The sequence below is a fragment of the Strix aluco genome, chromosome 1 (genome assembly GCF_031877795.1).
Source record: "Strix aluco isolate bStrAlu1 chromosome 1, bStrAlu1.hap1, whole genome shotgun sequence".
Classification (NCBI taxonomy): Eukaryota; Metazoa; Chordata; class Aves; order Strigiformes; family Strigidae; genus Strix; species Strix aluco.
The window spans coordinates 114,492,128-114,515,337 of record NC_133931.1 but is presented as its reverse complement, the minus strand read 5'-3'; the positions used below and the strand labels follow the sequence as shown (position 1 = coordinate 114,515,337).

At 37.9% G+C, this 23,210-nt stretch overlaps 1 protein-coding gene across 5 annotated transcripts in view; it reads left to right on the top strand.

Moving 5' to 3' along the window:
* ESYT2 (extended synaptotagmin 2) overlaps nt 1–12,852 on the top strand; it is a 91,605-nt gene extending 78,753 nt beyond the window's left edge. For all 5 annotated transcript variants that reach the window (XM_074831762.1, XM_074831770.1, XM_074831780.1 and 2 more), the window contains 8 exons: nt 1,488–1,574; nt 2,350–2,499; nt 3,512–3,900; nt 6,167–6,265; nt 6,867–6,998; nt 8,404–8,509; nt 9,492–9,541; nt 9,665–12,852. In XM_074831762.1, coding sequence (XP_074687863.1) covers nt 1,488–1,574; nt 2,350–2,499; nt 3,512–3,900; nt 6,167–6,265; nt 6,867–6,998; nt 8,404–8,509; nt 9,492–9,541; nt 9,665–9,710 — 1,059 coding nt within the window. In that variant the 3' untranslated portion in view covers nt 9,711–12,852. The remainder of the gene's footprint in view (nt 1–1,487; nt 1,575–2,349; nt 2,500–3,511; nt 3,901–6,166; nt 6,266–6,866; nt 6,999–8,403; nt 8,510–9,491; nt 9,542–9,664) is intronic.
* The last annotated feature ends 10,358 nt before the right edge of the window (nt 12,853–23,210 follow it).

The following is a 23,210-nucleotide window of genomic DNA, read 5'->3' as shown; positions in this document are numbered from 1 at the left end:
TTATATAAATAACAGCATGGGCAAACAGCAGGCTTCAAAATACTGATCAAGTGAAAATTTAGAGAATCAGAGAGTTAGAGAAATGTCCAGGTCCCAAAGAACCACTGAAGATCATCTTCTTGAGCCTTGTCATTGAAGTAGGGCCTCAGATTAGCCAACATGCTGTGTAGCTCTTTGGAGCTCATAGTTTAGCCAGACTACTTTGTTGTCTGCTGCTTTTTCTGCTTTGAGGTATGGACCACTTTTGTGCTTTGAGACAGCTGTCCTGTAGCACTCCTGAGCTCCGTTGCACTCCAAGGTAGACACTGATGGAATCCTTTCTAACAGTTCCCAGAGCAAATTGAAATCTGCTTTTCTGAAGTCCAAGGCTTTTATTCTTCTATTTGTTTTTCTCATGTCCCCTTAGGATCTTTAAGCTCTGTGATCTTAAGGTCACTGTAGCCAAGGTTGCTGTTGAGTCACATCTGCAAACTAATATTCCTCGTTTCTAAATGGTAGATTCAGAACACCACCACTCCTAGTCAACATATCCAATGATTGAGAACAGCCATAACTGTTGTGACAGTGTATGTTTTCCTACCACAAACTCTTAAATTGCTTGTGCACCATTGTGCTGCTTTCCTAGAGGACATTAGAGTAGTTGAAGCTCTCAGTAAAAACCTGGTTCTGCAGACCTGAGACAGCTTTGAGTTATCTGAAGAACGTGTCATCCATCTCTTTTTTTCCTAATCGGGTGGTCTGTAACAGATGCCTGTCATTCAAACAGCTCTTTAAAATAAAATAGCATCAGTGAAGTGATACCTAGATAGGTAGATGTATGTAATATGGGTGTGTTTGTGGGTTTGTTTAAATAAAAGTGTCAGTGAGGCAAAAGGAGAGGACATCTAATTTGGCTTCTTCATAGCCTGTTAAAAATTCTCACAAAGACTAAACCAGATGTCATATACAGTTTTAATTTTGATACCTTTTAGAGAATGGAGGTAGAAGTTCAAGTCCTTCATTCCTGTAGATTGCTTTTTTTATGAACACTTCTGTGTGTCCCCCCCCCCAGTTAATCAGTTGCTGAAAGTAGTGAGATTTCCAAGTGAAATCTTCCACATGGCTGTTTGGAGATTAGAAGGAAAAATACCAGTTTCTAGGAGTTTTATTGAGTTAGTTCATCCCTTATAGAGATGTATGAGGAGAGAGGGAATATGACAGTCTGAAGACCTTGCATTTGTTCTTAGACTGGTGTGAAGTAAAGGTTCTTTAGCAGTTTTACTTTACAGCAACTTTCATGCAAAACATACTTTATGTCCTGTGTATAATTTTATATGTGATCTTATATACATACCTTGGGTAGGTCCCACTTGGACTTTGTTTAAATATGTTAGGTTTCAGACATAAATTTTGCAAAGCCAAAATGAAAAATGTACTCAAGTCTTGACACCAGCTTTATTAGACAGAAATATTTTACAATTTGTATGCTTCCTGTTCTCTAACTTTAGATTCGATACAAGACCAATGAACCAGTATGGGAGGAAAACTTTACTTTCTTTGTACATAATCCCAAAAGACAAGATCTTGAAGTTGAGGTATGTTGTCTCATTCTTTACATACCTTTCTTTCCTAAGACATTGCAGTAGTGACATTCAGACATTACAGGGCTGTTATGAAATGAGACTGAATATATTGTGATCACCATTAAAATTATACTTAAAGTGTTTTTTAAGACCAGGCTATGAAATGTTTGTTTGCATTTACTACTAAAAGGAAGAGATACTATAACCACTCTCACCAGAACATAGTTGATGGTTGTCTTACTTAAAAAAAAGGGAACAAAAGTAAATTTTGATACCTGTTTCAAATCTTAACATTCTTAACTGCTAGCAGAAATTGCTGTTATGTATGGCTGATTTGTTTCCTCTCTCATCATAAGGAAGTTTTTGCTTTATCCAAATACTGTGTCCCTTTACACTACTGACATGTCATTTACATAGTTCAAAGAGACTGTAGTGTAAATGAGGACAGCCCTAGTTACTATTCCTCTAACAGTTGTGGGAATTAATTTTCACACAGACTGGAAACCATGTAGTTGCTTTGATCAAGGGTCAGATCAACATAGATGTGATGATTAGTTTTCTGTCTTGCTTTTGCTGTAGAAGATAGGGATGAAGAAACTAGGCATTGAGTATATTTTCTATTTTCTCCTTCAATGTAATCATGATCAGGGAAATCTGGTTTAAGAACAAACAACATTTGATATTGTTTGGATTTTTTGTTTTTAAATGAAACTGTTGTGTCATTTTCTTTCTCTGAATTCTTACAAAGCAGATGATACAAAATGACTTAGCTTCTGTGTTCCTTCAGGTGAGGGATGAACAGCACCAGTGTTCTTTGGGGAACTTCAAACTGCCTCTAAGCCAGTTGCTAGAGAGTGAAGATTTAACTATGCATCAGCGGTTCCACCTGAGCAACTCCGGTCCAAACAGCACTATAAACATGAAGATTGCACTCAGGGTACTCTAAAACTTCTCCCGTTGTAAATAACCGAAAGCATATTTAAGACTACTGTGACTTCTGTTCTTCTGCTTTATGAAGAAGATAGTACGTTTCCGTGGGTGTCACAGTGCCAAGTATCCTTAGTGTGGCAATGCTATCAAGTACACAAAGATAATCTCTAATTTAAATACATTCTATTTCAAAAATAGAAAATTCTCTGAACGAAACAGTAATCAGCTGCATTAAGATTGAGGTTCCCTGTGATTTTAGGTTCAGAAATCATGTTTGGAATCTAAATTCCTTAAAGTTTTTTATGACTCAGCAGGCTATAGATCAATGAAATCACCTTTATCTTACAGAAATGGAACTGAGGGCATGATGGTTTAAAAAGAATACCTTATAGGGAAAGGAAGTGCCTTCATAGTACTAGAAAAATTCAAACTAACTCAAGCACATTGGAGTTTTAAAGACAAAACTTGCATACCTGAAAGTTGGTTTGACTTTTTCCCAGCTAAATTGCTTGGTTTAATGAGGTAGTATATCTCTTTGCAAACAGTCAAACTTCTGTTAACTTCTGTTATTTGTTCTTTTCTAAAGCACTTTCTTGCTTACTTGTCATTAATAAATGAAAGTAACCTATAAAAGAGTAAGCAAGGACAATGAGTGAGAAGAACCTGTGATGCAGGAATAAACTTCAAAAGATCAAAAGAAAACAATTATAGAATAGCTTTGCAGGTGGCTAGAGCTGCAAAGTAAATAGCACTTGCACCAGAAGTGCTTAGAGTATGGGAAGGAAATAATGAGGAGAATAACTCTAAATGAATGAAGAATTTCACATTGGTTTATAGTTGCCACAAAGAAGATGGAGCTGTGTTTTGCTGTGCAAAAGGCTTCCTATTGTAGAGTGAATAACTGTGAATATTTTTAGCCCTGCTTTAGTGTCACCAAGCAGTACTCTTGTAGAAACAAGTTTGTTCCTGGTTTTTATACTGGAAGATAGTAATATTATATGTATTATTACTGTATCTAGGTCCTTTCTCTTGAAAAGCAAGCAAGATCTCCAGATCATCAACATTCAGCCCAAGTAAAAAGGCCATCTCTTTCCAAAGATGCAAGAAAATCATCTTTTAAGCCTCAGGTTCCTGTCTCACCAACACCTGATTCAAACAAACCTGTTCCAGCTTCCCCAGTGACTGACAGTGATAAAAAGACTGATACAGCTGAAAAAAGTCAGCCTCCCAATGCCAGCCCTCAGTGGCCAACAGATCTCAGCCGAAGTTCCTCCAGTCTTCATGCCTCTAACTTCTCTTATTCTCCCAGCCACCTCTCGGTCAAAGAACCCACTCCTAGCATAGCCTCAGACATATCTCTGCCTATTGCCACACAGGAGCTACGGCAAAGACTACGACAGCTTGAAAAGTATGGTGTTAATTACTTGGTTTTGCAATGCGTCTAAGCTGATTTATAAAAAATGTCAGTGCAGCCAAAGAAAGAGTGCTTAGTTTGCATTTCAGTAATATTTTTTCCTGTTGCAGTTTGAGCCTGCCAATTGAAAATCAGCCATTGTGATTTTCTGCTTCCTCACGGTACCTCAGTTAGACAGATTCTTCAATTAGAAGTTACCTTACCATTCGATGATCTGCAAGATAAAGTCTACCTTGTTCTCATAGCTACACTGTGTCGTGCTAAAAAGAGTGGGATAGCAAGAGGGAAGGATATTTTTCGATACAACATTAATCACTTCCATGGCAATAGTTGCCTGTTTCACCACTGAATCCTATTAGCATTAATATTAAACCAATTAAGCTGAAGGTAGTTGGTCTTTTTAGATTACTTGGAGTTGACTATAAACAATGTTAAATGAATAGTCAGTTATAATTCAGTTAATGAGGATTGCTGCAGCCACACTTTCTTAAATTCTCTAATTTTTTTTTACATGCCTCAACAGGCAGCTATACTTGCCAGTAAAGACAGCTGAGCAGTCATTCTGCTCTGAATAGGAGAATGGAAACCATTAATTCCCTATTCACGTAGCTTCTCTGTGAATCTAAGTAGAAAGATTTTAATTTTTTTATTTGTAACAGACTGAACCGATTAATCTTTTTCTCTATCAGTGTTTATAGAATCAATAGAGTAACATAGGTTGGAAGGAACCTCTGGAGGTCGGTCAGCCCTCTGCTCAAAGCAAATCTCACTTCAAAGTTAGATCAGGTTTCTTGGGCCTTATCCAAACAAGTTTTGAATATCTCCTAGGATGGAGGTTTCATAACCTTCCTCAGCAATTCCAGTGCTTAACCACTCCACTGTGAATATGTTTTTTCCTTATTTCCAATTGGAATTTATCTTGCTGCAACTAGACTGCAGCCTCTTGTTCTTTTACTGTGCACAGGCACAAGGAGTCTGACTTAAGTCTTCCCTATAATGTTTGTTTTAAGTAGTGAAAGACTGCAATTGAATCTGCTGTTGGCTGTCTCTTCAGTTTATACAAACTCATTTCCTTCACCAACTGCTTATGTGCTCCAGGCCCTCATTTATCTTTATGGTCCTCTGCTGTCTTGTCTTCAGTTTGTCAGTCTCTCTTCTGGCCCAAAACTGTTAGACTTTGTTCCTGGTGTTAGGCTTTGTTAATTATGATAAAAGCTGAAATACTACTCCTTATTTAATACATAAATTCCATAATTTCTCATTTGATAAGAGTGCTAAAGCTATGGCTAAGGAGGTCCTTTATTGTAGATCCCATGTTTTTAGGTGCTCCGATTTTTTTTTTTTTTTTTTTTTTTTTAAATTTTAACTAAGAAAATACTGAACTGAAATGCTTCATTCTAGTTTTTAAAGTGAATGACTTGGGCATTTTAATGGAGCAACCACTTTGTAGTAGCTATTCACAAGAGACACGCCTCTCCTTTGAAGTTAAGATAATCCTTCAAGTGGTTGAGAAATGCCAAGTATGCCATATACTGTCCTGTGTGAAATGGAAAATACTCATAGTCAGTTTACACAAACTAAAGTAAGCATTTCATAGAGATGAGGAAACTTCAAATATTGGCCATTCTTTAAAACAGAAATTATTAAACATGGTGCTTGCTTTTTATTTAAGCATGACCTGTATTTGTACGTGTAAATTGATTCTAATCTTATTTTCAATGTGGCATGAGCTGCAGAAAAGTAAAATGACTGTGTTCATACTGTGATTTGAACTTTTAAAACAGTAAGTGTGTTTAAGCATTAACTATTTTAATCCCAAGAATATTTATATTTCTACATTAGAGAATTTAGAAAAGAATGAACTAGTTGGGTCCTGGCCGTAGGTAAGAGTGGCCCATCACTGAGGTTTTCATTGCAGTTTGCACCATTATTCTTTCCAATTTCCTAGATACTGCTTTAATGTTTATTTTAGGGTAAGCAAGTTCTTTACTGATAATTGTTTTCAAAGTACTGAAGAGCAGCTAGCCTCTAAACTGACAGGAATACCTAGCTTTTGGAGAGTAGAGCTGTTGGACCAAGGAACTGAAGTACAAGGAACTGATGAAGATATGCCTAAATGCTAACGTGCACATTGGTCTAATGAAAAGTTAAATGTATAATACATGATGTCTGGGAAAACTACTCAGCATATATTTCAGCTAGGTGTTCCTTTAAATATCCATTTTAAAAACTAAGCATAATGTTCTACTTTTTCCTGCAGTGGAACAACTCTGGGGCAGTCTCCCTTAGGACAGATTCAGCTAACAATTCGTCATAGTTCACAAAGAAACAAACTGATTGTGGTAGTGCATTCCTGCAGGTAAGCATAAAATACCAAATTTCATTTCTGTGCATATTTCTTTGTAAACTTTGTCATATCTTGACTTATCATTATAAATTGGTTGTCTGGATGATCTTTGTTATTTTTTAAATAACTGATTGCACTTATGTATTAATACGAAACCATAAAGAGCTATACTCAGTAAAAACTTTGTTGAAGATTTTGCTGTGATTTTGTATTTGTCTATTATTCCTCTGTCATATTTTAAATGAAAATGGCATGTAGATTTTTTATCAGCAGTGTCTGAAGGCTATCTCCGAGAGACTGAATTTTTCATGGAATGACAAAAATGCATGATTTTTGGAAAGCCATATATAAACTTTGAATTGGAATTTAAGAAACATTGTATTCCCACCTCTGCTATCTGCTCACCATTTATCTGATCTTGTACAAGTCACTGCTTGGCATTTTTTTAGTTTTTCTTTTCCACTGCTGTTACCTGTGTGCTGTATCCTGTGCATCATACTTTGTGCAGGACATCCCACAACTGATTCATTAAGTGATAGTAGCGTAGACACTTATATTCAGCAATGTCTCATTTATTTTCTAAGTGTTTTTCCTTGTTTTTCACTGGTCACAGAAATTTAATAGCATTTTCAGAAGAAGGATCTGATCCATATGTGCGGATGTATTTACTGCCTGATAAGAGACGATCGGGAAGAAGAAAAACACATGTATCAAAGAAGACATTAAACCCAGTGTTTGATCAAATGTACGTTCTAAACTATGTGTAGTAGTTTTATATCATGTAATTACAAAGCTGTCAAACAAAGGCTTCTCAGCTTACCTGAATGGATGAGCTGTTGAAACTCCTAGATGTCACCACCAGACTTGATCATACCTTTCTCTTCTGCTTTAAGAGCTCTTCCCATACTTCTATTCCCTGTTATCACCACAGCCCTTCTTACTCTGTTACCAGCCACTCCTCTCTTTTTCTGCTTTATCCTATGTCAGTTACCTCCCCTTTGTGCGGGTAGCTAAGAAGCAGTGCGCGCTTTGACAATCATGCACTCATGATCGTGAGTGGCCACCATTTAGGTGGCCAATGCTGTTGGTATCTCTTCCTGCCAGGAGCATGTTGATTCTGCCTGGCTGATTGCCTGGCTGATAGGTGCTGCCTCCTTGCTGGGACTGGCCAGCCAGTGTCTATGCATGATCACATTGCTCAGTCAATCTACTTGGTTGCACTTCTCAGCATCCAGGGAGTCATTTACCTCATAGGTTATATCCCGGCCCACAGACTGGAAGTTGTGCAAGCTTGTGCAACATTATATTGCATAAAAATCCTTATCTTTTGCACTTGGTTTTTTGATGGTAGTTTCTCTCACACATGTACCCCTTACTCCCCCACCCATCACTTTTCCATAAAGAAGACCTTTCTCTACAGACAGAAAGTTAATTTGGGGAAAACAGCACTTCATTCTGTCCAAGGGAAATCTGTAAATCATTAGTTAGGGGCTCTGGTAGGTTTCCCTGGGAGTGCAGCACTCTCCTGTTTATTCCAGGTAATAGATTTATTTTACTGTGCCTTTCCAAGTAAAATGTATTGTAAAGCAATAAAGCTGTTTAAGAACTGTAGTGACAAATAGATGTAGATTGTGGTATAATCTTGCCCTCACTTTCTGTAAGTTTCAGATTGAGAAAACAAAATGCATTCTTCCTTAAAAGTTGATAGGTTTCCTTAGTGTGCCAGGAAAGAAAAAGGAGCTCTGGTTGTTGAGGACTGAGGATCAGTAAGACTGACCAGTCTTTCCCTTTCTTTGGGGAATAGTGATACTGAGCTGTCAGTGTAGCAGGATTCTTCAACCACTGACTCTACAGAGAAGAGAATGACCCTTCCTTGGTTTGTTTGGTGTGTGTTTGTTTTGTTTTACCATTGGCTTCTAGAGACCAAAAGTAACAGAAGTCTCAAACGTTTGATGTTGATATTGATCGTAGTATTGAAGAAAAATTTTAGGCAAAACACTGGGATTTTTTCTTCATTTATCTTGGACTTTATTTTTTGTTTGGGGCGAGGGATGATTCGGTTATGATTTGAATCACTACAGCTTCACTGTAGGAGCTGAACTTGCACTTCAGGTACAAAATTCTCTCTAAAGCATCACTTTGCCTGTCAGATTTGATTTCAGTGTTTCCCTGCCTGAAGTACAGAGAAGAACACTAGATGTAGCGGTGAAGAACAGTGGTGGTTTCTTGTCCAAAGATAAAGGGCTGCTTGGCAAAGTAAGTCGACAACAAGCAAATTCTGTTAATACAGCATGTTATTGTATAAGACTAAAATCCTCATGTGATATGAGCTTGTTAGTATTGACTGAAGCACCTGATTCAGGTACAAAGCATTTCAAAACTATAGATTGCTTAGATATCAAGCTTCAGTAAGGGAGGGAACAAACTGCAGAGACAGACATAAAAAGATGAGGCAGTAATCTCTTCTAGAGAACAGTAAGTTTTGAAGCTGGCAGTAACAAAGGAAACCTGCATGTCAGACTTACTAATCATACCATCAGAGAAAGAACATAACCTGTAGAAAACAGGTGATATCTCAGAAAATGTCCAGACAAAACTGGAAAGACAAGCAAGAGTACTTCGAGAAGCACACAGAACAAGTGTATGTTTAGTAATTAAAATCCTAGATTGTAAAATCCATGAGAGAGAACTGCTGCTGGAGACATTCCCAATGCTAAAACCAGCTATTGTGCTTACAACTTCACTGTTCTATAGGCACTCAATAAATTGCTCTATTTCCTACACGTGTGATTTGGAGCATGCAAAAAGGAATCGTAAATTCCTACACCCTTGCGAATTGCCATGTTCAAGCTATGCAAAGAGGATTAGAGATATCAGAATTGTGGTCCGTTCATGGTGAATGGTGCTCTTAATTTTCCTGTTTACCAGGAAGGCTGTTAGCATAAACATATCAGCTGATTGCCATTGCCAAGATATGCCATGTTCAGAATTTAAGCCTGTGAGGTGCTCTGGGACCATATCACTGAAGAGTATAGATTTTTAGGTCAAAACCAACAATTTGAATCTACTGCAAGTCAGCCAGACAGCAGATAGCTATGATGACAAGGATGTAAAATATATTTTTTTTACTAATGGCATTACTTATACTGTAGTTTACAGGATTGTCAGATTTGGTCTTTAAAAGACATAGAATGAAAGGCACACATAATGCATTGATTGCTAATTTAACTTTCCACAGTTATTAATACCTCTGGCATCTGAAGAACTTGCTAAAGGCTGGACCCAGTGGTAAGTATAATATTTCCTTTATTAATAATAATACATACTAATAACTAGTGTGTTAACAGTTTTAATAATACCTGCTAAATGTAAAAAAAAAAAAATTCTTCTTTTTTTTTTTTCCATTTTCAGGTATGATTTAACAGAAGATGGTACAAGGCCACATGGTGCGAGTTAGGCCCATGGATACTGGGAATTCCCCATGCATAATTTTGCCAACCTTTATATATTTTTAAAGCGTTGTTCTCACAGATGTACCGATATTATTTTTATAGCTTTACTGATTTAGTTCTTAGACACATCCCCAATAATTTTATAACACTTGGTCATTTTATGTAGACATAGCCTTTCTCATTGTTAAACTTTGTATTTTAATTTGCTAAACAATTTTATGTGTTACTGTAATGTGCAATAGTAAAGTAACCTTTTGTGTTTAAATTGATCTTTGACGGCTGTACTTATTAGAAAGTGAAGAAATTATGTTCTGCTGTTTTCCTGCCTTGTTTTATATCTCACCAACGTATACTGTACCATGTAAATATATACTATTTTTTTATAATTCTTTCATGCTGGTTTGAATTCAGAAGAAAAATAGATAAAGGATATAGATATTTTCTTCTAAATGCATGTTAATTTCTTCAGATGAATCTCTTTTGTCTTTGCAGCACAATGGTCTTAATCATTTTGTGATATTCTTCAAAAACAAACTGCAGAAAAACATTTTTATTTTATTGTGTATCTGGCCCAGTGTGGCTAGCTTAAAATGTACAAAACCTTAACATTTTAATATTTATATATAAATGTATTATTGGAAAATCATGCTATAGAATATTATAAACAAAAAGGGGAATTCTATAAATATTGTATAAATAGAGGATGAGGTCCATGAATCACAGTTTCTAAATCTGAGTTTTAATGGAGTAAACATAACAAACAGTACAGTTTTACTACACAGGTTCACTTGGATTTTGTTATTTATTCCTGTACTCTATAGTACTAGACATGTGACCTTTTGAAGGTATGAGGACATGGATTTTTCTGTATTATAAACAAATAACCACTTAGAACTGTCCATACTGCCATGTTTCTCTGATTTATAAGGTATACAAATCAGCTTGCAATGTAAGTTCATATAGTAGGCATACATACAAGACATACGTTATTTTTATTATACAATACTGTGCTAAATAGTATATTATGCTATACCTTCTGTAATACTAATATGGAACACCAGTAGGTAAGTAAGTGTGAAACTGAGTTGAAACTGTCTTTACAGTTGCTTCATTGCTACTTAGTGTGTTTGGTGCATGGAAAAAAAATGCACGTCAGGGGTCCACACAGGTTTCTTGAGAAATAATGGCATTCTACTGAAGCATTGCCATAGTCTGCTGCAAGACTACAGCAGTGATACAATTAGCACAAACTGATGAAAGTAGACAGCTGAAAATTGAAGGGGAGAGTATCAGCCTAAACAGCTGAGCTCATGACTCTAATTTTATGAATAATGGGAAATTGTTTTTGTATTCAGAACTGATTTTTCTTTTTCTGGTAAGTTTTTCTCAGACTGTTATAAAAATGTGCATTAAGAATCCAAGAGACCAGTTCAGCTCTTTCAGAGCCAACACCCTCATTCTTGGATAAATATGCAATTATTTAGCTAAGATTCTAGAATGATCTCTCAGCCAAGAAAGAATTTCAAAGCAGAATAATGAACTCCTGAAATTAGCTTTATTGTAAGATTACTGACAGAACCTTAATTCTAGATGTAGAATATGCCTACATTACTAGATGTACCAAAGTGCCTACCATAGATGTAGCTTTCTGTCTTTTTCAAGTTTAAGAATTGACTCAGTTTGTCTAAATTCAGTTTAACATGAACATTTGTCGTGGATGTGTGTGACATGCACGCATACATCTCTATACAGTGATGGCCTTCTTATTGCCACATTTTATACAAGACAATTTTAGCAAACAAACTTACATTGTAAATTTTGCTGCTGTTACTTTCTGATGGACTGGGCAATAGAGAGAGGGTCTTTATAAGAAAACATTTCCATTTGAAGGCTTCACTCTATATTGGAATGTATGAATATCTATATATATATACACACACTCATCTATTCATAGCAAATGTAATATATTATGAAATACATATTTTCTTTGCTAGTTGTCCATCAAAATGTTAAGAATGGAAAGACAAAGAATTATTGTTAATGCAATGAAAATGCAGAAAGAGAAAGCTGATCTAAATAAAGGAGTCTAAGAGCACCAGTTCAGCATAATTGTCTTTTTGTCTTGGTTCAGTCTGAGGTAGAAGGACTTCTGTTGTACATCTTGGCCAGTGACTCCCCAGAGTTTGATCCATAGTCAACAAATGGGCTGTTAAACTGATCTGGTGTTTCAAGTCTTAAGTGAAGTCTGGGGAGAGATGTTAGAAGACTCTGCACTTAACCAAAGACAGTGCACATTCTGTCTTCTGAAGTCTTGAGGGGAAAAATAATGCTGTGTTTGGGTAAATGTGAGATGACAGCACAAAGTGAGTAGCTGGATAAAGTATATAGGACAGGTTTCCAAAATAGCTCACAATCTAAAATTAGGGATAGGTTCTTAAGAGAGACCAGTTCCCATTTAGGAATCTAAAATGAAGAGATTGAATTGTCATTGTAATTCAGCAACAGTAATTCCCATTGACAGTTACCAGTCCTGGATGCCAGACTCTTTAGAAATGTTCTGAGTGAATTTGGATCAGGATATGACTGCCTAGATGAGATTGCTTCTTTTGATAGTGGAAACAAACCTCTGTATCATAGTTACCAAATTCTGATTGTTCTGTTTATATGGAAGTAGGAAGGATGAACGTAATTTTTCCTCTGGGCAAAAATTGCACCTCATTATCAAGTCAATGTATTCAATATCAACTGAAAGCTTTTCATGTAGTTCTTGTTTATCCTGTGCCTTAAAATATGAACATATGAAGATGTTTAAGAAATGGCTAAAAATAAGCTTTGTTACTTGTATGTACCAACACATGTGTTCTACTATTGAAACTGTTTTTAGAATTATTCTGCTTCACTGACAAGAAAACCAGCTTTCTTAATTATAGGAGTGGTATAACCCGAACTCAAATCAGCATGCATATCGCTTGGATTTGGATTAAGAGAGTTTTAATTTTCTGTCTTGAATCCTTTATCAGAGCTGCAGCAAATGGTGAGAGTTGAAATGAGAACAAAGGGTAATCAATTTTGTACAGATTGCCTTTTTTGCTCATGTAATTCTACATTATGATGCATGTATTTATTCAATAAATGGTTCATATGGAAGTCAGTGTGTTGCTTCCCTCTACACACACTCTCTTTTCCTGTCTTTTGCATATCCCTGTCCTAATTGGTAATATGATGAGGTGAATTTTTACATTAGTCATGCATACCGACTACTCTAACCTAGGCAGCCTTGCTAAGGTGTGCAGGCAGCGGGTCCAGAGGAGGCCACGAAGATGATCAGGAGGCTGGAGCACCTCCCCTGTGTGGACAGGCTGAGAGAGTTGGGGTTGTTCAGCCTGGAGAAGAGAAGGTTCTGGGGAGACCTTATAGCGGCCTTCCAGTACTTAAAGGGGGCTACAGGAAAGATGGGGAGGGACTCTTTGTCAGGGAGTGTAGGGATAGGACGAGGGGCAATGGCTTTAAACTGAAAGAGGGTAGATTCAGATTATATATAAGAAAGAATTCTTTAGTGTGAGGGTGGTGAGACACTGGCACAGGTTGCCCAGAGAAGTTGTGGCTGCCCCCTCCCTGGAAGTGTCCAAGGCCAGGTTGGACGGGGCTTTGAGCAACCTGGTCTAGTGGAAGGTGTCCCTGCCCATGGCAGGGGAGATGGACTAGATGATCTTTAAGGTGTGTGTGTCGTCCCCCCCCCCAACCCAAACCATTCCATGATTCTATGATTTTTGGGTTTTACATGAGAGAAAGGGGAATGAGAAGTACAGGGTACTTCACCGGGGAATTCCATGCTTGTTGGTCTAGAGCAGATTCACACATAAGAATTAGTAGGTCCTTTGTTTAACTTAAGTGTCTAAATTTTTTTCTCTTAAAAGGATCAGTTGAACAAATTGTCACAAATTCTAGCACTTACTAATCAATTGTCATTAATTAAATTTTCAAAAGGACCTAGAACTACATGTAATTGCCTTAGCTTTAGAACCAGCAGATTTCTACGTGCGGCATTCTTTCCTGTCCTTCCACCTGCTTGGTAAGGCAGATATTGATAGAAAATGCAACTACGTACTGCATAAATAAGAAAAGGAGTATTGGATCTCGATCTATTACAGGAAAACAGCCCTAGAAATTACACTGTTTGCATTAAACATTAGTTTATAATTAATTATAATACCATAACTATGATACTTCTTCCCTTAAACATCTATAACTTGTCTGAATTCCTAATAATCAGTTGGTTTTCATCAGCCATAAATAAAAGATGCAGAAGTTTATCAATGCAGTCACTATTGCATTTAGAAGGGACCCCACTGGACAATCTTTATTGATACTCACTACAAAATTATGTTCAGTGTTTTTTTTTTCCTAGGGGAGGAGATATCCTCTTTTTTTTTTAGCAGAATTAAGGGCTTCTGCTAATCAATGGGAAGGCAGATAAAGCCAAGTAAAAGCATGCCCATCTTCCTAACTCTCTCATGGCAAGGTGTTTCTGGATGGTGCACTTGCTGGCAGTGCCAGTACTGATCAGTTGTCTGCATTTTCCAGACTTGGATCAAAGTCAACCCTTCCATTCAGTCCTGCAAGACAGGTGGTAACTGGATCTGCACCTGCAAAAGAACGCTGTCTATGTATTCACAAGATCTTGTTCCACAGCAGAAATAATTGTGCAAGACCTCCTCCAGATGGATTTGGTATTAATTTGGTGGGCTCAGCCAAGCCTAGACTTTTTCTTAATATTTGCTGTACAGTTTAAAATGTTTTGGGCCATCATTTAGTTCATCCAGTCTCCATCTAAGAGCAGTGTTTGCCAATACAGTTAACAATATGGTTATTTTAGGTATTTTAAGAGCTGAATACAAAATTGGTTTCCTATGAGGTTTCTGTTTTTAATCAGTTTATTTATATTCTCCCTCAGAGAAACTCTGAATGTCGGATGGTACCTTTGATATTTCATAGAAAGAACCAGAACTTTGAACAGTCCCAGACCTATTTGTGGCTGTAGCTGGTTGCTGAAGGAGTCAGGCTATTTAATCACAAATGGCGTTTTTATACATCTTAACAAAGTGTCTAACTTCATCATTGTATGCTCTCCTACTGTATTTCTAAGGCTGTCAGGTTCTCAAACAATATTCTGGGCCATCTTCTGAAATATGTTATTTGAAAAACGCAAAGCGGCTGAAGTAAAAAAATCCCCTCGTATTTCTTTCAGTGTTATGCAGTGAATTTAGCTGCCAGATTAGATGGGAGCTCTGGGAGGAAAGCTCTCTAATCTGTATTCATGTGATAGAGGTGGTGCTCTCTGTTCTTACCGTCTGTAAAGAATATTTCTTGCCAGTCACCTACAGTGGAATCCAATTTGAGCAGACTACTGCATGTCTGTTTCCTCAGATGCTACCAAAGTGAAGTCAGCCTGTCTTCCCCTGTTGTTTCTTTGAGTCCTCAGTAGCCATAAACTTTATTACTAAGGAATTAAGGGCTAATAGTGATAATTCTTCCCTTTAAGATCCATATACAAACAGGTTCAAGACAGACAAACTTAGGCAAGATTCCAACCTTTCACACCCAGGCTGTAGTAGGGGTGGTTGGTGGCTTGAGGTGGTTCTTGGTTTGGGGACAGTGGGGTCCATTCCTGCCAGGACTTGATCCAACTGCCCTCAGAGCCAGGCGTGCAGCACCTCAGCCTCAGTGCAAGAAATGACATAGAGAAGAAAGTCGTGATGTCTCCCAGCACCCCAGCTGTCCTGTGATTTCATTCATCAGGTGCGTGGTAGAAATCTGCTGTGTAACCAATGATCAATTTGATTTATTTACTATCTAAGAAAAGTAGTTCCTTTCAGCAGGAGTTTGAATTAGATGACCTGCTGAGCTCCCTTCCAACCTGAATTATTTTATGACTCTCAAGTATATTTTTTTAAATGTTAAAGTAAGATCAGTAAATGTGCTGTGCAGTAGGTCTTTGGGCGAGTTTTGCTGCCTGAGCCCAAGCTCTCAGAAATGGGCATGTAGCAACCCTGGCCAAGTCAAAAAAGCAGGCATGTAGCAGGAAGATGCAAGCCTTCTGAAGTCACGATGCAAAAATTGTGTACTAAATAAAAACACATTAATCTATGCATAGAACTTGAGTTGCAACATAGACAATGGCAGCAAAGTGATAATTGTCTGTAGTTACTGATTGAAGGCCATTAATTTTTACTGTATAATTGGGATAAGATCCTTAAAACAAAAAATGATGCATACATTTGATGGTGTTTGTTTCCAGCACAGAATTTCAAATACTTTTTTTATTCTTCAGTGGGATTTGCAAGCTAATGTGTTATTCTACAAACTCTCAGAGACTGACAACTGGAGCTTACCAAGCATTTCACAAAAATTAATAATTTAACAAAGAATATTCTGCCAGCAGTTCCATGCAGACTTCAACATGGGAGAAATACTTCAAGTAATAGGCTGAAATCCCTGACAGATTTTGTGTGTTTTTTCATTGCTAGCTGGAAGTTTAGTTGAAGCTACTGTGTTGCAATGTTTTCAACCTAGAATTTATAGGAACCTTTACCAGGTTTTGCATGAATCATGAAATGTTCTTTGAGCTAAAGTATGATAAGCACTGAACAAGTGCTCTGTTGTAACTTTCAGCTCAGAGCCCAGCTGGATACATTTGACAGTGACAACAGCATCCAAATTAAGAACTTGGACTCTAGACTTGTCATTCATACAGGTGATGAAAATGAAATGAAAGTTAATGAAAATGGCTGCTCATGACTTGTAGTATGATATTTGTAGCAATGTGGTTCTTTGTGTTTTATTCAGTAAATCATTACTTAATTTGTATATAAAATAAATTGGAATTGAAGGTTTAAAATACTAAGGCTTTCTAAAAAGTGCAAATCTTACAGTTTTAGGCAACTTTGTTCTAGGTCTTTTTTGTTTAATATGCTTTTTCAAGTTCAGATTATTGGAAATGTAAAAAATGCTTCATTTACAAATTATACAGCATTTTAGTTTTGCTTATCATCTTTCACAATGAGACTTTAAAGTTTTTGGATTTATACTCATTACTGCACAATTTTGTTTTCTGAAGACACCATTATATTCCACTAGATGGTAGTGCAGACTCTATTCTGAAAAGCCTTTTTTGCTGCCTGTGCACTCCCGTTTCTTGTACAATAATGAAGTGGTCTGCATTCAGGCATCTTTGGGAATGGAGCCTGAAGTCATCCTAGCTTAGAAGCAGTGAAAACCAGGCATGGTCCCCACTGCACTCTGCTCTCCCCCTTTGCTCTGAGGCACGGGTGATACTAAAAAACCTGAGTTTCATAATGCGGGTTAATAACATTGGGATTCAATTTGCCAAAATTTTTTTGTAAAAGCATTTAGTCATGAGGCCCTGGGAAATAAAACAACTGGTTCATGATTTGAGGAAACAGAAACTTCTCCTGGAAGATTACGGTTCTAAGTTCACCATAAATTTAGCATGTCTCTGTCAGCAATTCGCCATGGGTGTTTTGTGCCTTAGAAACCTGGCCTAGACAGTTAGATTTGATTATAGAACTCCTCCGAGTTGCTGACACAACTTTAATAAGATTAAGTGAAAAAACTTGAAATTAAACAGAAGTGAAATTAGAGTTTAAGACATGGAAAAGGGCCTTGACCAGCACATTTGAAACATCATCATGCTTTATATTTCTACTGTTGGTAGAAAGTACTGTAGGCTAGAAACTGAGGATAACTGTAACAATGAATTCTATCATGGAGCAGTACAATAAACACAGGGGGTGAAAAGGGGCAAAGATCAAACTATCCTAGAAAAAATAGCTTACAAAACAATTTTCCTTTGTTTAAAGAAATTATCAGAAAATATTTGCCAAGTCACAAGGTCTTGTGATACTAAAACTGATGCACAGAACAGGAAAAATTGACAGGTATGTCTGAACTAGTGAACGTGTGACCACTTTCAAGTGCCTGACTCCAAACATATCCCCCCAGCCTGATATTGCACGGAGTAAGTACAACACTCATTCAGTTCCCTGTTTGTTAGTTTTGCATGAAGGAAGCTGGACATGTAGGCTGTAAGAAAAGCAGGATGGCCTTTGGTTAGGTACCTGGTCTGGATCAGGAACATGGGGAACACCCATGTCCCAACCTTGACAAAGCCAACATTGATGTGAGAGACAAGTAAATGATGGTATATTCTCCAAACAGTGTAAAGCAGTTTGTTGTCTGCTTGTGTATTTGTGTACATACATATACACACACATATCTATATGTGTGTATTTATGTATATATATAAAAACTAATACGGATGAGCAAATCATGTCTACTCTGGTATTTATACATTATTTTCATGATCATACTAGACAGAACAGAGACGGTGTCATATCTAGATGATGCCCGTCTATCACAATAAAACCTCTAAAAGCACTTGTAGAATCAAGAGTAACAGTACTTTTGTACTTTAGAAACAATTCTTCTCTTTATCCATAAAGATTAAAATAGAATGAGAGCTGAAAGGAGACAGAACACTTACAAGAGCTGTAAATCTCTAATAATTCAGAATGTTGATTTTAATAGGGTTAAAGTAATCTAGACCTAGCACATGTAGCTGGTGAGTTTTATATCTGAAACAAATTAAGTGACAAACTAGTATTATAGATTTATTCATTGATACCTAATATTCTGAAAGATGTTAATGACTTTATACTAGAAAATGTTTGCTGTAGTTATCACGAAAAGTGATACTCCGCATATTTACAGTGGGATGGATTTAGCTATGCAAATATTGTAATTTCTTTTTGTGAGCATTTTATAGCTGTGTGAGCCAGCACAGGCAGGACACAGGAACAACCACAAAACCACGGATGAAAGGCAAAGAGTAAATTTATTCCCATTACTTCACAACTCGTGGGATCTCCGCAGCAACAGCCAGGCAGAGGCACGCAAGTGGGGATGCAGGCACCAGGGAGCTTGGTCCTTGCTAGTCAGGAAAAGGAGAAGGAAGAAGAAAAGATCTCAGGCCTGCTGCTTTTGCCTATCCCTATATATCAGGGATTTTCACAGGCGTACTTTTCCACTGTGCTTTGATCTTTCCCACAGCAGGGCAGGAATCTCAAGGATGTTCGATAGGGTGCCTCAGGGTTTCTCACAGGCCTATGTTATCTAAGTGCAGACATTCCAAAACCCATCAAGCACACAGAGCTAAGCAACAATTAGTGTGATACATGTGTTTCTGGGCACCCCAGCTGCAAGTCACTTGAGCGTGTTTACAATCCTCCTCACCAATCTTCCGCTGTATTCCCACAATAGCATTTCAAAAATCTTTCAATTTTCATGGTACTAATAGCAGAGTAAAATTACTGTGATTTATAGCACTGCCAATAAGGAAAGAGGGATAACAGTAAGAGCATAATAATAAATATAATAAAGCAAAATAAATAAAGTTGCACTGTTTTCACGCCTTAAATTCCCCTTGGCGTGAATAACCCGCACGACAGCCAGCAGTACCGGCCCGCTCCCACGGGGCGGCAGTTCAGGACTTCAACAGCATCTGCAGCTGCTCAAGGGAGTGGCTCTTCAGAAAAGCTTTTGCATTGCCTCGGCGCATTTCATTTCCTTATTTTTGTTCGAGTTAACAAGGATCATTTTTTCTTCTGTAGTGAATGGGGTTTTTTCTACTTAATCTCTTAAACTCTAAAATTGTTTCGTGTTAATAATTTAAGGGAAATAAGCAGTTTCACGGTCTAATCACACCACCATTGAAAACTGACAGTTGCCTCTGCATAAAGGATGGCATGATTGGCACTATTACCTTCAGGCAAGGGGAGATCTGGAGAAGTGGAATAGTGTGAAACTTCATCTCTCTCCCATGCTGTTCGGATTATTTATCAAAGTATGTGAAGATCAAAAAAGAATCAAGGGAAATGAATGCATGTAAATTATTAACAGCCCGCCTCAGAGGATGAGCAGATTTTGTGGATAGTGCATTAACTATAACAAATTTTATTACATATTCAGATGAAAAGGAGTAACAATTCTAACATGTTAGTAGATAATGTGTACAATAATCTTATTGGAAACTATTATCTAGAAAATAACATTGCAAATATGAAAAAAAAAACATGCCAAGAAAGCATCTGATTTTCAGGGAATTACTTGTTTATTTTTTTACAAGTATTTATAATGTCGAGTCATATAGGTTAAAAGAGAATACTTTGTATAGTCCAAACTACGATGTTCTTGTGAGACACACTTGTAATTGAGATCTCTTATGCAGGCCACCAGCAAGAATAAAGACTAAAGGAGCGGTAGCACAAAAGCAAATCTTTATTTGCTGTTGCTCAGCAACCGTATGTGGAAGGACCATTTTTCATTTTTGCCTTAACTTGACTTGACAGCAAAATGATAATAAATATGAGATTATTATCACAGGGTATAGATTATTTTGAACAGATGAACAGATATGTCAAAAAGAGGCATGTAATTTGGTACTCTTGAAAGGGAGAACATTAGAGAAACTGAAAATAGAGTTGTAGCTTCATTACTGGCTTGCAGTTCATGCACAATTCTTGAAAAAACCTACAAAATGCTACTCTGCCTCTCTGGTTTCTTTATGCGGCCCTTTAGAATGAATCATTTGCTGCTACCCAGTCTGTTGTTATCTGTGTCAACTTTTAGTTTCAATACTATGAAAAAAATCATTCTGCGGTTGCTACGCAACACAAATTACAAGCTAAAATATGTTTTCGTTCGTTTGCTAAATGAATATGTGCCCGACTAAATAAACAGTAACCAGGTGACTAATGTAGCATCTAATTAAAAGACTAATCAAGGTATTAATGACATATTCAGTCCACACAAGGCACGATAAATAAATCCATCGGTTTGGACCTAAAATGGTAAAGATTTTTAATATATGCAGAAAGAATAGACATTAGGACTATGTATAAATGTCAGTTTTCATACTTTTTAATTTGCTTTTACTAATTCTAGAGGTACGATGATTGCTTATACAACTTATTTCAAGCAATCTGTTTCATAGGCTTCTTGCACTTAGCTGAATACCTAACAAGAAATAAAGTCAAGCCCACAGGATCTGAAACAACCCCTAATTCTTGCTACTTCTTTCCTTTAGAGCAGAAGAATGTTCCCTTCTTTTGGTACTCTGCCTCTGGAAGTCAATGCCTGCCGGCTGTCACAGTGTGAGGTTGAGGGTTGGAGGGCAGATGCTATTTCAAGTGATTGTCCAGGGATCTGTCTCTCCTGGGACCTTCCTCTGGGGTTGCCGGTAGGTGGATGGTGGTAATTCGCCAGATTGCCTTTTTCACAGTTCAAAGGAGACAGTCCTTTGTGTCGATGGAAATACAATGTGAGGAGGTATGCGTGTATTTGGCTTCAGGTGGAGACAAGGAGTGGCACTGGACTGCCAGTGCACGGTTATGTTGCTCAAGAAGATGAGTTTTCGGCCACTCGCTCCTTCTGCCAGATTGTCCCTGCCTTGTGTACATGACCATCTCAATTACAATTTGTAAGTAATCAACCATCCTCCTACAGCGCCTACAGTACTTTCTATGTGTTGCATATTTGTTTTAAAATCTAGTTATTTCAGAAGTTTCATGTGGACTCAGTTGATGACTCAGGAATTGAAACAGTTTTTATCTTTGTTTTCAGTAATGTCTGTCGTGTTATGTACATTTTTTAAGCAATGCAGAACAGCATTATTTATATGGGATAAGCATATAATAGTCTATCCTATAGTCTTCAAACTGTATAAAAACCAGGTAGTTTACTCAAAAACTTTAAAAAATAAACCAGGAAAAGTCTGTAAGTCAAATATATATGGCAGAAAACATGACAAATCTTAACTTTTAATATAAACCAATACCGTGAGAGGTATGATGATTACATAAGATTCTCTGTTTAAAATAATAGCAGAAGACATAATACTTTAAAAAGCAGTGAATTTTTACATATAAGATTAAATAAAATCTGAATTATATCATGTTTTTAAAAATTACAATCCAGAAAAGTCCAATCAGATGTGAGAACTTTTATGGAAATTACTGTTGGTTTTCTGTTTGTTTGCATAGTAAAGCAGCATATGCTGTACTGCTATCACAGACTGGAAGGAAATTATTTCAGTCAAGCACCTACCTCTTCCCAACAGCCAACAACACTGAGAAACACTGAGAAATATTATGCTACTGCAAATGTAAAATTGAAAGATACAAATTAAGCCCTTAACAAGGCATACTGACTGGTTTTGGTTTGCAGAAGAGCTCAAACAAATGTGATGGGGAGTATTACACAATTTGAAAGCTGATTATGTTTAATTCAAGGAACTGAGTCCAACTATTTCTGAACACTGCAAATTAAGTTTGAGAAGAAACAGAAAGCAGCATTTCCTGATATATTAAAAAAAAATTCTTAGTTATCAAAGCATAAATATAATCTGGCCTGCATAGTCTCCTATAAATTCTGGTGAGTAGCCTGTTTAGCTCTTCATCACTTTGGACGAAGAGTGCATAATACATGTACTGTTCACTGTGACTAAGATTAAATGTGTAGCTATCAACACTAGCAACAAAAACGTTCTTGGAGAAAAAAGTCACCAGTGTCACCCATCCAATGGACGATGCAGGCTTTGTGAGCCAGCAGGTATGGTTTTATAAGAATAGTATGTCTCCATGTTACCTGAGATCCACGGAAGGTGGCATGCTGTTTCTTAAGTCTGTACATAAATTTAATTAAACATTTTATACCCGTTCGAAGGCACTGTGACTTAAGAGCCAGCTACAGGGAAGTAACAGTAAACTGGTATGCAAATTTACTCCTTGGGTATCTGGGTAACTTATCAGGTGCTCCTCTAGGGAAAGATGTGTAAGCAAGCCAGCCTTCATTATAAACTGAAAGCAGCACTTCAGTGTAGCCGTATTTAAAACCGAGCGGCACAGCCCGCACTGAACTCCCTACTAACGCCTAGGCTGCCGCTGCCCAGACGTGCCCACTACTGGGCCTGCCCTCTCCAGGCAGATTTAGTACCTAGCGCGCCTTCTCCACCCCAACGCCCCTGCTCCTCCTGCACTGCCGGCAGCAACAGCGTGTTCGACAGCCCCCTCCTCCATAAAAGGCGGCCTGGGGGATGGGGACAGCGGTAGCCTCACCTGCAGGCAGCAGCGAGCAACCGAAAGTCACCCAGGCGTACCGGCAGCCCCTGGCTGAAAACAACTCTCCCCTTCGAACAAACACGAACACCCCACCCAGGCAAGCGCAAAAAGGCGAGAATGTGGATTTTGAACCCAGCCCTGCGCCGGGCTGGCGGCTGCAGAAAAGCAACGCCGCACGGCGGCCCGCCCTCAGTGCGGCTGCGCGCGGGGAGGGGCCGCGGCCGAGCTCTCGCGAGACGGGAGTTCTGCCCGCGCGCCCGCCCGCGCTCAACGGCTGCCGCGGGAGAGTTCGAAAAGGTCGGCAGCGCG